The sequence below is a fragment of the Scophthalmus maximus genome, chromosome 1, assembly GCF_022379125.1.
Source record: "Scophthalmus maximus strain ysfricsl-2021 chromosome 1, ASM2237912v1, whole genome shotgun sequence".
NCBI classification, from domain to species: domain Eukaryota; kingdom Metazoa; phylum Chordata; class Actinopteri; order Pleuronectiformes; family Scophthalmidae; genus Scophthalmus; species Scophthalmus maximus.
This window is the reverse complement of record NC_061515.1, coordinates 3,102,866-3,116,695: the sequence shown is the minus strand read 5'-3', so window position 1 is coordinate 3,116,695 and position 13,830 is coordinate 3,102,866. Positions and strand designations below refer to the sequence as shown.

General features: G+C 45.9%; 2 protein-coding genes across 5 annotated transcripts; one reads left to right on the top strand and one right to left on the bottom strand.

Annotated features, from left to right (window-relative positions):
• Window positions 1-383: 383 nt before the first annotated feature.
• On the top strand, window positions 384-4,908 carry LOC118303049 (collagen triple helix repeat-containing protein 1). Of its 4 annotated transcripts, none has more exons than XM_035629553.2 (5): window positions 391-584; window positions 1,637-1,723; window positions 3,269-3,487; window positions 3,608-3,824; window positions 4,441-4,908. In XM_035629553.2, exons 1-5 carry the CDS (start codon window positions 468-470, stop codon window positions 4,581-4,583), a joined length of 783 nt encoding a protein of 260 aa, XP_035485446.1. In that variant the 5' UTR covers window positions 391-467; the 3' UTR covers window positions 4,584-4,908. The 4 variants fall into 4 exon arrangements, with proteins under 4 accessions (XP_035485449.1, XP_035485446.1, XP_035485447.1 ...); XM_035629554.2 differs by having other exon boundaries at window positions 393-542; XM_035629556.2 differs by lacking the exon at window positions 1,637-1,723 and having other exon boundaries at window positions 384-542.
• Window positions 4,909-9,537: 4,629 nt separating this feature from the next.
• Window positions 9,538-13,784, bottom strand: LOC118312188 (mitochondrial folate transporter/carrier). The gene is made up of 7 exons (XM_035636585.2): window positions 13,304-13,784; window positions 12,559-12,709; window positions 12,366-12,451; window positions 11,595-11,749; window positions 10,669-10,782; window positions 10,374-10,519; window positions 9,538-10,265 (listed from the first exon to the last, which is right to left on the bottom strand). The coding sequence occupies exons 1-7, from the start codon at window positions 13,512-13,514 to the stop codon at window positions 10,139-10,141; spliced, it is 990 nt and encodes a 329-aa protein (XP_035492478.1). The 5' UTR covers window positions 13,515-13,784; the 3' UTR covers window positions 9,538-10,138.
• Window positions 13,785-13,830: the final 46 nt, after the last annotated feature.

Below are 13,830 nucleotides of genomic sequence, written 5' to 3'. Positions count from 1 at the left end.
CTTGAGGCCGCCTCCCACTTTGAAAACCTCTGTTCTGTATAAATACAGTTCTGGGAGCTGGGTTTTTGTTTTTTGTATGTAGCCCATCTTTTCACAATCCAATTTTCTTTCTTTTTTAGTATCTGTACAATGTCATTTTGATAAAGGATTGAATTGATAACAGATTGACTTTGTGCGTGAGTCAATGATTGACCTTTTTCATAATTCACAATAAAAGATCTGCACCAGGACAACACAGACTCCGCGGTGTGCACCAGGACGCGCCTCTAATGCATCTCAGATGGATGATGCTGTAATTTTTTCTTCTCTCTCTCTTTTTTTCCTTTCTTTCTTGAGGTTTCCTCCAGTCGCCCGGCTGCTCCCCCCCCCCCCAACCCATGGTCCTGCCCCCTCCTCGGGACTGGAGGAGCTGGCTGCGGCTGGGAGTCAGACTGCAGTTGTCGCCACACACACACACACACAGGGTGATGATGTCTCCCCTCGTCGCCCGCCTGCTGCTGCTCGTCGCCTGCCTGGCTCTGCCGCTCTATGGCGTGGAAAAGGTGAGAAACAGAGGATACCGAAAGGATCCCGACGCCGACAAGGTAAGAGAGAGAGGGGCGGGGAGGACAAACCGAGCGGCAGCTGTGCGATCGAAAAAGTTCATTTGGCTTCCTTACTGTCTTTACGGCTTCCCATAACGCAGAACACGACACGAAGATGGTTACGCTCAGAAATACTGTTGTGCTCAAAAGTATTCACTTGGCCGCTGTGTACCAAGCATCTCTATTATCACTGATATGGCACTTTGCACGCTTTTTTCTCTCGTCTTTGAACGCAGCATTCCTTATAGTTGACCTGACCTGTTATGATTCATGCACATAATAAAGCACATGTAGGTTTTTGGGGGTTTTTTTGGGGGGGTGTTTCTCCACCACTTTGGCACAAGGGGATACCCCATGTCACCAGGCAGCAGATGAGGAAATGCTGCCAAAGAGCTTTTATGTATATTGTCAGCCGGCACTCGGTTATTCCCAAGTGTGGCTGACTGCTCGCCAGCAGCCGGAGTGGACAGAGAGGGAGAGAAAAATTCCCCCGACAGGAAGTTGGGGTCTGGCTCACAAGTCTGGTCTGCCTCTCTTTGTTCTCAAACTCCAGATTAAAAGAAAAGAAAAGATGTTGGCACTGTTCATCTGACCGTGGTTGATCTATCTCCAGGCTGATAAATGTATTAAATCGTCTCGAGTAATATTCTCAACAAAACAAAAACAACCAAAAAATACCCAAAGCAGGGTTAATCTTTGTGATTTTGAAGTTCGTGCCCCCCTCCCCTCCCCTCCCCTCCCCCAATAAACTAGATTTCCTCGACCCTAATCTTAGAATTACATAACTGGCTCCAGGCTGTAGGTGGAGGGGACTGAGGGGAACAGACACATACTCACACATTTGATCCTCCAGGGAGTCGCATTGGAAGTGGAACTAGTGTTTATTTGGTTGGGGAGACTCTGTGGTCCCCCCCACCCCCCCGTCTTTCCTCTCATTCCCACAATGACGACCACTGAGCTCTGCTCCTCTTCCGTCACCCTTCAAAGTCTGGGGGGGGGGGGGGGGGGGGGTTATACTGAATAGTGTCTCCTGTCCCCATCTGTGTCTCCAGTGCACTGGTGGAAACGATGCAGAAAAGCCCAACTGCACCACTAGTCACTCGGATGGAGAAGGAAGAGCTGCTCGCTTGAGCAACACGGTAAATCTCAGTAAAGAAGAAAAAAAGAAAGAGAAAAAAAACAACCCCCGCTGTGATTCCTCGAAGATCCTCTGAATGCAGAAGCTTGATGTCGCTCGAGGAGACCCCCTCGGCCCGCGCCTCAGTTTGGACTAAGTGCATGAAAGTGCTTGTGATTGCTCAGCACTTTGGGGGCAAATGCAGCCTGTATGCTTTTCGGTTTGTGCTACTAATATTCGACAGGGCCGGAGAGTGATTCATGCAGGCAGGCCGGAGGCGGCAGACTGGAAGCTGATGTGAAAGTCAGCCGTGTGGCTGCGGGGACAGAGGTTCCATTCAGTCGTCTGCTTTGATGGGTCTCCAAAAAATCCCAACCCCTAATAAAAAAAAAAGAACTTGTCTCGTTTCCTTGCCCAAGATCAACCGAGCACACTCGGCGTTTCCAGTATTTCTTTCCACCCCCCCCACCCGCGGTAAACCCCCGAGCGTGTTGTAGCACTTGCGTCGTGCCATTCCGCGATCTGCCGCTTTCATCACAGACGCCCGGTTCTCCTGCAGAGATGATGTCAGACCTCTGCGTCTTCCGCTGCGAGAAGAGCCACATAATGGCCAGAGCAGACGCTCGGCCATCTGATGCTGAAAACGCACTTTTCCTCCAGATCCGCGTGGTCTGAACCAGATTTTTCTGCTTTACCCCAGAGACGCAAGTCAGGACAACAGTTCTGGGGAAAAGCTCTTTGTTCTTTTGGCCATGTGCCCCCCCCCCCCCTTGGTAACTGCTCCACAGCTGCATGCTGAGCAAGAAGGGCAGCAATGACCCAACAAAATATCACAAACAGACCCAAAGGGCGAGGACGCACTTCTTCTACGTGTCAGTTTATGTCTGTGCTGACTAAATGAATGAGTGTATGAGACGCTCACCAGAGTCAAGAGCTCAACCTTTAAAATAAAGGACCTGAACGGTCGACCTTGCAATCCGTTGGTCAGAATGCGTCTTTGAAGAACGCCTCTCACGAAGCTATTTGGATCGACTCTGTGCGTGGTAGGACTTGGCGAGCACTCCCGTCTCTCTCTCTCTCTCTCTGTGTGCATCTGAGTCCCATTGATTCAGATGCAGCATCTGTTCAAACATAGCAGGAGATTCAGCGGGACGATGAATCACACGGAGCAACGCGGGGCCCGGCGCCTTCTAATTTGGGCCTTCCCCGAGGCCTCCGGTTCCTCCTTATAACAACCCTCGATCTGTCGTTCGCTGGCCCCCGTGGCTTCACGGTCGCTGCCTCTGCTGCTTCGCCTCGGTTTCGGATCACATCTGCTGGCAGTGTATTTGTTTGTACGACTTGTCAGTGAGGTATAATCTGGCTTCTCTTTGCGCGTGATGGTCGGGTGGATGGCGGCTTTAAGGTGTCTTGCGGTGCATGACGCCCAAACAGGGATTTAACCCCCGGGGAACGGAAAAAGGAAAAAATCTAAAACACAGCAGGTTTGATGTCAACAGTAGACTTTGTAGACGTTGTCGCATTCCAACAACATCCACCTCCACTTCTTTTTCCTCTTTTCCCCCAGTATGGCAGCTGCTTGCAGGGGCCAGCCGGCACCGCGGGCAGAGAGGGCAACCCCGGGGCGAACGGCATTCCGGGGACGCCGGGCATCCCGGGCCGCGATGGCCCCAAGGGTGAGAAGGGCGAGTGCATAAGCGAGATCTTCGAGGAGCCCTGGAGGCCCAACTACAAGCAGTGCGCCTGGAACTCTCTGAATTACGGGATCGACCTGGGCAAAGTGGCTGTAAGTATTGCTGATAGGGAGCGCGCGGGCGTTCATGTTTGAGCATTTTTTTTTGTTCACATACACCTTGAGACGGCCAACGGCGGCGGCGCATCGACGACTTCGCTGCTGTGCTTGCAGGACTGCACGTTCACCAAGATGCGCTCCGACAGCGCCCTCAGGGTCCTCTTCAGCGGCTCCCTCCGGCTCAAGTGTAAGAACGCGTGCTGCCAGAGGTGGTACTTCACCTTCAACGGGGCAGAGTGCACGGGGCCCCTGCCCATAGAGTCCATCATCTACTTAGACCAGGGGAGCCCGGAGCTCAACTCGACCATCAACATCCACAGAACGTCCTCAGGTACGGTACGGTACAGCTGGTGTCAAGGGTCTTGTTGTTGGACATGTGCCCAGTGTGCTCCTGAGGCATTAGATCCACTGCTCTACCAATGTACACGTGTTCACTGTGAACATGCCATAGTTTAAAGCAACGGGGCAACATTTTTGCAAATATATATATACATATATATATATATATATATATATGTATATATATAATTTTTAATGTTTTGCTTTCTTGATAAGAGTTAGATGAGAAGATCGATACCACTCTGTATGTCGAATAGTTCCAAAGAGGTCGGGGTAGAGGGAACTATAAGATACAGGGATATCTCATAAATATGAGGACAAATGCTGTTTGACATTTTCAGACCGCATTTGCAAGTATTGCACATTGATATTGTTGGATTTTCGGTGTCGTGGTAGTAAGTTGTTGTTGGGTTGGTTTTTTTTTGGGGGGGGGGTATTGTTCCAACTTTAAGGCACTGCTTACAATTAGTTTTTACTTTTATGGTTCACCACTGTGTCAATAAAACAAAAACAATTAACTGTTTCCATCTTTTGAGGCAGTTTGCGTATATTCCCTTACACAGCCTTCTCCTTTGTTTTTCTTTTCCTCCCCCCCCCTCTTTCTCCAGTCGAAGGCCTGTGCGAGGGTGTCAAAGCCGGGTTGGTGGATGTGGCCGTGTGGGTGGGGACCTGCGCTGACTACCCCAGAGGTGACGCATCCACGGGCTGGAATTCAGTATCCAGGGTCATCATTGAGGAACTGCCCAAATAAAAACTTAACAGTCCCGGTACGTCGTCTGGCCTTTTCAAAGATGAGCAGGTGTGGTTTTTGCCGAGGCATCAGAGCATCACTGATGGTAATCTGAATGTTGTTGTTGTTGTTCAAGTACTATACAAGATGACAGCCCTGTTAACAAGAAGACTGTGTCATTCTGTCGAACAGAAGAAACATTGTACTGTAGCTTTTTCCACTTGTGGGTGCTTTTACTTTTCAGTAACCAATTAACAGACATTGTGACGACACACTGACGAGATTTGAACTCTGTACTCGTGTTTTTATTGACTATTACTGTTAATAAAGTATGTCATCTTTTTTTATAAGGAATTTAACTCAATGATGTGAAAGGTTTGAAATGTGATTTAATGTTGTCACAAGGTGTACTGTTATATCTACATATGTCACACGAGACGATGGAGTTTGGATTAGAGGATCTTGGGGGGCCGATGCCGATATCGATATTAGAAAGGAAAAGATTTGTGATCCATCGGCCGATCGACCAAATTTGGAAACAAATCCGAGGATGGCTTGTTCAGTCCTCTGCAAGAATATCAGTATCATACCTCCTTATGACATCAATAACTCCATTGTATCTATTGTGCTAGTCTTGCAGGCGAGCTCGCATCACCTGATACATATGGGTACGTTGTGGTCACAGCAAATACTTTTTGGGATAATGCTGCCCTTTGTGATGTATTCCAATATATTCTGTTTAAACACACACAACAAAAAGAATGGAGCGAGCGTAAGAAATGAGCTGACGAGTCACTTCTTCAACTGCTAGTCATCAACTGTGGGCTCAGTCTTATTGAGAGCTGAGAAGTTACAAGCCAACTTGTTGAGTTTTATTAACTACAGAGCGAGTTTCCCGTCTGCCTGTGACTCATGGGCGTTAATGACTCACCAGCTTTGCATCTGAAGGCATTTTCTTGTATTTGTTGGTGTAGTCTCTCTTGAGTCCCTGGCAGGCCATGAACTGCAGCGCTCCATGCGATGTGCCAAACAGACCAGACTGTAACCCTTTGAAACGGATACACTCTTGAGTCAGCATGTCCTGATTCCGTATGAAAAGATGCACCTACCACACCATGTGCGTAGCTCTCTGTCTGTTTTTCAAACCTTTAGTCAGGTTGACATCATTTTCCTGACTTGCTAATTTAAAAAAAAAATTCCAACGCAGGAGCTAAAAAATGCAGTTTCAAAATCCTCTAACTTATTATCAGGGATCAGCGCTCTACTATAACCAGAGGGTGGCGATGCCCTCTAGTGGTGAATCTAATATTCAATAATGAACCAATAAAAAAACCTCACTTCAGTCTAGCAAGACTAATGGCAGCCTGAGCTGCAAATTCACCCATAATAATACTTACAAAACCCCCTTGTGACACCCCACAAAATAACTTAACTTACTGTTTTCATTTGCTGCCATCATCCCCATCATCATCAGCATCATCCATTGCAAATCCTCACATTTTTGTGTAGTTGCCTTATAGTTGTGCCAAAGGCTTCGTGTTCTCTTTCCAGGGCCATATTGTGGATATTTACCGACTAATTTTCGTACTCGATCGCATCATATTTGTGTTCTTGCACAATATTTTGGACCACATGAACTTGAAATATGCATATTAAAGCAAAATGCTCACTGATAAGTATGCTAAGGGATTTGCTAAGGCCTTTTTCACAAACTAACAGCCGTGAAAGTCGTGAAAGGATGTCACAGACACATGAGAGGTGGTTTGGTGTCAATGAATTCCTAAATGACTGAGCTATTGAGAAAGAAAAGCTTGAAATATGATTATTAAAGCAAAATGCTCACTGACAAGGATGCTAGGGGATTTGCTAAGGCCTTTTTCACAAACTAACAGTTGTGAAAGTAGTGAGAGGATGTCACAGACACATGAGAGCTGGTTTGATGCCAATAAATTCATAAATGAGTGAGCTATTGAGAGAGAAAACCTTGAAATATCCTAACGTTATGCAGAGAGGGAGCGGCGTTAGTGAGGACAAATAATTTTATCAGAGAAATGAAAATGTTTCTTTCCTTTCATTTATTTTAAATCTGATTGTCATTATGTTGTAAAGCAGAAACAAACACAAGCACATCTCTGCACGAGATAAGATTTTTGTGCAATGCAGCCGCAGTAGATCCCCTTCTCGTTTCTCTTTTTCTATCAAAATTCAAAAATAAAAAACGTTGACCAGTTTTTTTTTTCAACGTCATAAGATCCGGATCTTTTCACGGAGGCATTATTCCCATCACCACTTACTATGCGGTGACAGCTAACAACTGTCTTCTTGACTTCAGTCAAGTAACATTTGTCTTCATTCAGTCTAGGGCTGCAACTGCAACGATTGTTTTCATAATCGATCAATCGATTAGTTGTTTGGTCCGTAAATTGACGATTGTGTTTCCCAAAATTTCAAGATGATGTTTTGTTTCTTTCGCACACCATAGATATTTCATTTATGTGTCACAGAGGAGTCAAGAAAAAACAGAAAATATTCACATTTAAGAAGCTGAAATCAGAGAATTTTGACTTATACTTCATAAAAACTTCTTAAACCGATGAATAGATTATCAAAATAGTTGGCGATTCATTAAGTAATCGATTACTAATCGATTACTAATCAATTACCGGTTGCAGCTCTAATTCAGTCAGCAGCTGCTCTGCTACAACTGAGAGACTTGAACAGCCCCGAGCAGAACAGACAAACTCTCACGAAATGCTTCTTGCGGGATTTGATTTCAACAAAAGGTGCGGAGCGTTCATCTGTGCGAGTCTCGCCGCCGCCAGCATCATCGGAATGACACACAAGGACAGGTTGAGTCTCTGCAGGCGTGTGGTCATCGAAGCTAGCTTTCCCTGGTGGTGTGTTTTCATTGCCAGCAGAGGATCCATTATATTTACCAGTGGTGTTGGTTCCATACGAACGAGTTCTGGGTGCTGGTTTCTTGGTTTGTTCATGAACCGAGAGTGAATCATTCGAGCTTCTATAGAATCCTTTTTTTAGACTTCCAACGACGGCTGCTTTGGGCTTGAATCCAACTACTGACTCTTCCAGTCGGTATTCATCTTTGGGGCAAGCAGCACTTCTGTCGTGACTTGCGCGCGAGTCGTCCACGTTATCAATGGACACAAACGGTGTGTTGCACTTGCAACAGGTCGGTGACGAATCAGGGTTGGATTTAGATTCACTTGGGAAGTCTTTCATGGTAATAAAAGGATGCAAAAGGGCTTTGCTGGGGATTATTCTTTTCTCTGGATCTACTTCCATCATCTGTTTGAGGAGGCTTAAAAAGGCCTGCGTGTCCACATTCTCAGTAGTGTTTGGCCGAGTCTTCACAATGTCATCAAGACTGGTGAACTTGCTCGTGTTCCACGTCAAAACGCCTTTCCTGCAACGTTTGCAGTCTATGTACAGCTTCCACGAAGGCCTGGGGGAGTCACTGTGTTTGCAGAAATAGTTTTCGGTATAAGTTCCATAATTCAGCAGACGATCATCGGGCTGACCCTGCATCTGCACCATATCTTTCACTCTGTCGAATTCGCACAATGGCGTATACAAGTCTGTGCAGAGGTACATGTCGGCCATGACGCATCCCAAAGCCCACGTGTCTACGGCCTCGTTCAGACAAAGGCCCAGCAAGACTTCAGGGGCCCGGTAAGAAAGGATCTGAATGGTCTTGTCGAGTTTCAGTTCGTCAACAGTACGAGCCAAGTCAAAATCGATCAGCTTCACCTTTAGGGGCTGCAACTTATGATTAACCAGCATTATGTTGTCTGGCTTGATGTCCGCGTGTACTATTCTTATGCTCCTGAGAGCATTTAGAGCCACCAGCATCTGCTGCGTGATCACTTGGATCTCCGACAGATGCAGTGGCCTGTCGCAACTGTCGATTAAATCGTCAATATTCATGTCCAGCATTTCAAATTCCAACATAAAAGTCTCGCTGTATAAAAGATGCCTGTTAAACATGATCAAGTTGTTCTTGTGTGGGTCGAGCTTACGGAGTCTTTTGAGCATGTCCACCTCCCTTTTACCATACTGAGCATATTCTTTCTTTACAATCTTCAGGGCAACGAGCTCTTTGGTGTCTAGTGCGACGCACTTGTGCACGGTCCCAAAATCCCCTTCCCCCAGTGTCTTCACCAAGACATACCCAAATGATGCATTCGGCAAACTATACAAAATGGTTTCCTCTTGGTCTGATTTCTTTGAGGCGTCCATCTCTGACAGAGAAACAGAACCACTCCTAACTGTGACTGTTTGTTATTGGGCGGTAAAATAAAACGCGAAGGCTTCATCCTGTGGTCTGCTATAAATATGTCAACCTCAAAGGATCACAGGCTGCCTTTGATGGCAGCGTCACCGTGACTTCACAAGTTTGTTTTGGTCGTCGTCATCAGGTTTTGCTATATAACAGGTCTCTATACCACTGTTATTGGAAGGTGTTTGAGGAATGGTGTGCTGAGGCATAGTAAATTCCTTTTTTAGTGTTCAGTTGGTGCAATTTTGTAACTTATTTGACCAAAAAAAAGGCATTTTCTACCATCAAAAGTTTACTTGGCTGCTGTTTCCACCCGTCATGTTGGATTTGATAGTAAACCAGCGGTTCAGCACCCCCTGGTTTGCCGTTTTATGAAAGGTGCGCGGAGACCGCTACACATCTCCGAGCCCAGTCACCCTCTTGGGGATTTGGTCCCTTTGGTCAGTCGTCCCTTTGAGCAACTGGATCATGTAGAAATTAAATTGTATTCCTTAAGGTGGCTTTGCTTTTGGCTTCTTTGGCTACAGCTCAACGTGTGAGTGATATTCACACTTCATCTGTGCACCGGGGCACCTTGAAGCCGAATCCTGCTTTCATCTGCTTTCAGCAGCCACCTCAAACCCTTGAGGAGCAGCGGCACACAAGCTAATATATATACATGTGTCACACATGCGACGGTGGAGATAAAACACATTGGATTTTATAAAAAAAATGTTACACTTTGTAGCAAGAAAACAAAATATAATGCCAACAAAGAATGCCTTTTTGGAGAGATGGCGTGTTTACATTTTGCTGTTCACAAAGAAATAATTTAAAAGACAAAATAATATTGTGCATACATGCCATAAGAAACCTGAGATCTCTATTTCATGTAGAAGACAATGAGCTTTCTGCTCTGAGAAAACAAGATGTAAACATGATATGATAAAATATTTAATTTATCTAACTTTTTAAACAAAAACGTCCATCATCATCACCGCGTTAAATCCATTGAGGCTAAAAGGAACACACCTCACCTCCAGAGTCAATGTTTAGGATAATGACATCATCATGACATTCCAGAATTCGTACTGATGGCAAGAAAATCCACCGTTGAATTGCCAAACTTTTCTCATTCATTTTCAGTGCAAATGAAATGTCTCACCTCGACTCATTTACACGTACCCTGAGCGCTCAGCTTCAGTCCGATGCGTTTCTCTCTGAACCTGCTGCTTTGGCATCCAACGTGTCGAGTTTTGAGCTCAGAGTCTTTGCCGCTTTCCAGCGCTTCTTTTGAGCCTCACTTGTTTCGTCCCAGGAGGAAGTCAGACACATTCTCATACACTACAAAGGTGATGCAGCAGGCGGGAGTGACGCGTATCACGTTGGGGACGATGCCTTTGTAGAAACCAACGGCACCTTCGTTCCTGCGGAGAACGCGGAATTTAACAGACCTGAATCAAACTGGACCCACGTTTAGAAAACTGACACGAGGATGGCATGTTGGGTCCTCGGCGAGAAAATCACTATCATACCTCCATGTGCGTCTCAGGACATCAAAAACTCCATTGTATGTATTGTGCTGGTCTTGCAGGCGAGCTCGCACCACCTGATACGGGTACGTTATGGCCACAGCAAATATTTTGGATAGCGCTGCCATTGTGATGTATTCCAATGTATTCTGTTTACACACAGACAAAAAGAATGAGAGAGTGAGAAGTGAGCAGAGCAGAGTGGGAAAACTGAAGTTACAAGCCAACTGCTTGAATTTTATTTAATCAACGGAGCAAGTTTCCAGTCGGTCTGGGGCTCATGGGGTTAATGACTCACCAGCTTTGCATCTGAAGGCATTTTCTTGTATTTGTTGTAGTCTCTCTTGAACTCCTCGTAGGCCATGAACTGCAGCGCTCCATGCGATGTGCCAAACAGACCGGGAACGTAACCCTTTGAAATGGATACACTATGTAAGTCAGCATTTCTTGATTCCGTACGAATTGTATATACAAAGATAAGTCTGCTACACCATGTCCATAGCTCTGTCTGTTTATCAAACCTTTGGTCAGGTTGACACAATTGTCCTGACTTTTCAAAATCCTGTAAGTTGTTACCAGGGATCAGTGCACTACTATAACCAACACAGGGGTGGCAATGCCCTCTAGTGGTGAATCTATTATTCATTAATGAACCAATAAAAAACTTCATTCCCACAAAACAACCTTCCCTTATTGTTTCCATTTGCTGCCACCGGCTGAAATGAGCTTTCCTCGTGATTCCACCATGGGCGTCAGAAGCAGAAAAAAAGGGTGGGTCCTCCCCCAGAAAAACAATTACTAGAGTAGATGCCATTTCCTGTATTCTGGTGCCTTTTAATTAAGTATAAGTTAACGGAGGGCAGACAATCGAATGCTGTGCAGTGTGTGTAGACCTCACTCCCCGACACCTTAAAAGACCTATAACGCTTGAACCCATTGGGATTTAGCTCCTTTGATAACGCGTCCGTCTCTCATGCCGGAGGTCGGGTGTTTGAGGCCACCCTCGATACATAAGTAATTGCTTTTAGAGCCTAAAATAATCAACTCATTCCTGGCAAGGTTTCCCCAAATATTCACACAACAGCATCTAATACTTAAGAGAAGGTGGGTCCAATATTATGGTCTTAAAAAACGTGGGTGGGTCTTGTCCCACCCACAAACAATAGGTCCAACGACCGTGATTTATTCATTATACAGGAAGTAAAATATACACCGTTCTCTAACCCTGAATAGTCCAGGCACTCCCTCGTGGCGGTAGATCTTGACCAGCGCGTCCACCATCCCCTTGTACTGTTTGCTGGTTGGGTCGGCATTGTACTGCAGCACCAGCCGGGTCTTGGTGACCCAGATCGGGTTGGTCAGGGTGAGCGTTAGGACGCCTGTGTGAAGACAAAGAGGGAAATGTCACGGTGCGGCTAACGACGTGGGAAACACTCTCTTTGGAGTACAAACTTTACACACTTTATTTAGACACACATGATTGTGTGTGTCTAAAAAAAAACGTGCTGATAAAAAACATGCTGCTCAGAGTTTAAATGTTGCAGACAGGATCAGGTGGTTCAGTTACTTTTCTTGCCATAGTTGTAACATGGTGATATTAAAGCTCATATTTGAATATCCCAGATTCCTTCAGCTTCCTCCATAACAGCTACTATACAGTGTAGCGATACAGCGCACGTTCAAACGCCAAACTCACACAAAAACATATCTAAAAGTTATCAGTGTTACGGTGACATGTTTTTGCTTTTATGCAAGTTTTGGCTGAAACATTATGGAAAGGCTCATGTTTCCAACTCAACTAACTTAATTTGGCCAAGAGTAAGTGGATCCATGTAACCCCGCAGGACTGCATTGAACACGTCAGCCAAGGTCAGCCCAGGGCAGTGTAATCTAGCTGCTGCTGTTGTTGACTGTGACGTGTGTGTGTGTGTGTGTGTGTGTGTGTGTGTGTGTGTGTGTGTGAACCAACAGTATTCAGATAAATGAAGTACTCACCAGCTTCGGCTGCAGACACCAGGTGTTCTGTGGCAGTCAGTTCAGTTTGACGGCCCTCCTTGATGTACCCTTTGATTGCATTGTAACTGTGAGGGGGGAGAGGACAGTTTGGGAGATTCACAAAATGTATAAAACCACTGATGCAGACGTGATCCGGCAGGTTTGTGCGGGTGCTTTAAATGGCCTTACGTACAAAAAGAAGTAGAGACCCCAGGACGCTCCAGCACCCCAGACGTTGGGCGTCACTCCCTGGTACAGCCCTCGCAGACCCTCCTGCTGCCAGACACTTCTCATACAGTGCAGGATGCCACTGTACTTAGGTCGTAAGTGCAAGCCGTCACTCACTGCAATGACAAAAAACACACAAAAAAAACATTCAACACCTCTTTTAAATCATGTCTAAGCTCTGTATTTGGTATAGTTGTTACATAGAACTAGAGCCCGACCGATATCGATATTTGGGAGTACAAGATATATAAATATATCATTTTTTATTTTTAATCAGTCAATGTTTCTTAAAATGTCATTATCAAACCTTTATGACAAAGACATGTTATTGAGGCTTGATATTTATCTGAACTTTATCACAAATAACTATGAATTGAAAATACAAATACCACCAAACACACAGCACTTACAGCAAACATTGATTTTTTTCATCAAATTTAAAACATAATCGCACATTTTAAAGGCTCAAATCAGTCAGCCGGATAATATCGGATCGGGCTTTTACAATATCGGCCGATACCGATATATCAATACCGATATATCGATACCGATATCGGAAACCACTTGTGCATCTGATCTCTCACCCAGGTTCTGAACACACGTATTACCATTTAAGGCAACTGGCAGCTGCGGGCACTTGTTCCGAGTGACATTACTGCGGCACCCAAAAGCCGAACATCAATACACTGAACGTCCGGTTCATCCTGTACCTGCGAACCGGATTTTGACCAGGTCCAGCGGGTGGAGCACCAGCGTGGACACCACCCCTCCGCTGAGTCCCGCCACCAGGTTCTCCACCTTCACGTGGCCGAAGACGTGTCGCGCATGCTCCACCAGCGACACGGAGGAGGAGGGGGCGGGTGCGTGTGGCAGCCCGGGATCCGCGACGCCCGCGCGGCTGTGATTCGGAGCGGAGCTCATGTTTTAGCCCCGGCGGAGTTAGCTCCGGACAGCTAGCTCCTGACAGCTAGCTCCGGACGAGCTAGCTCGTGTTGACAACGGCGAAATGTAAAAAACGTCACTCAAAATAAAATATGCTGCATAAGTGGATACCAGCTCCTCTTGACGTTGTCATTTTCTTTTCATATTGGCGACGGCGCCACGTTCGTGTCGTGCGGTGGAGCCGCGCGGCGTGTCACGCAGAAGTATCACCGCTCGACCTTGCTGCTAGGTTTTGAGTAAGCTGCCGTAATCGCGAGGGACTACTTCCTGTCAGAACCTTCAAAATAAAACCACT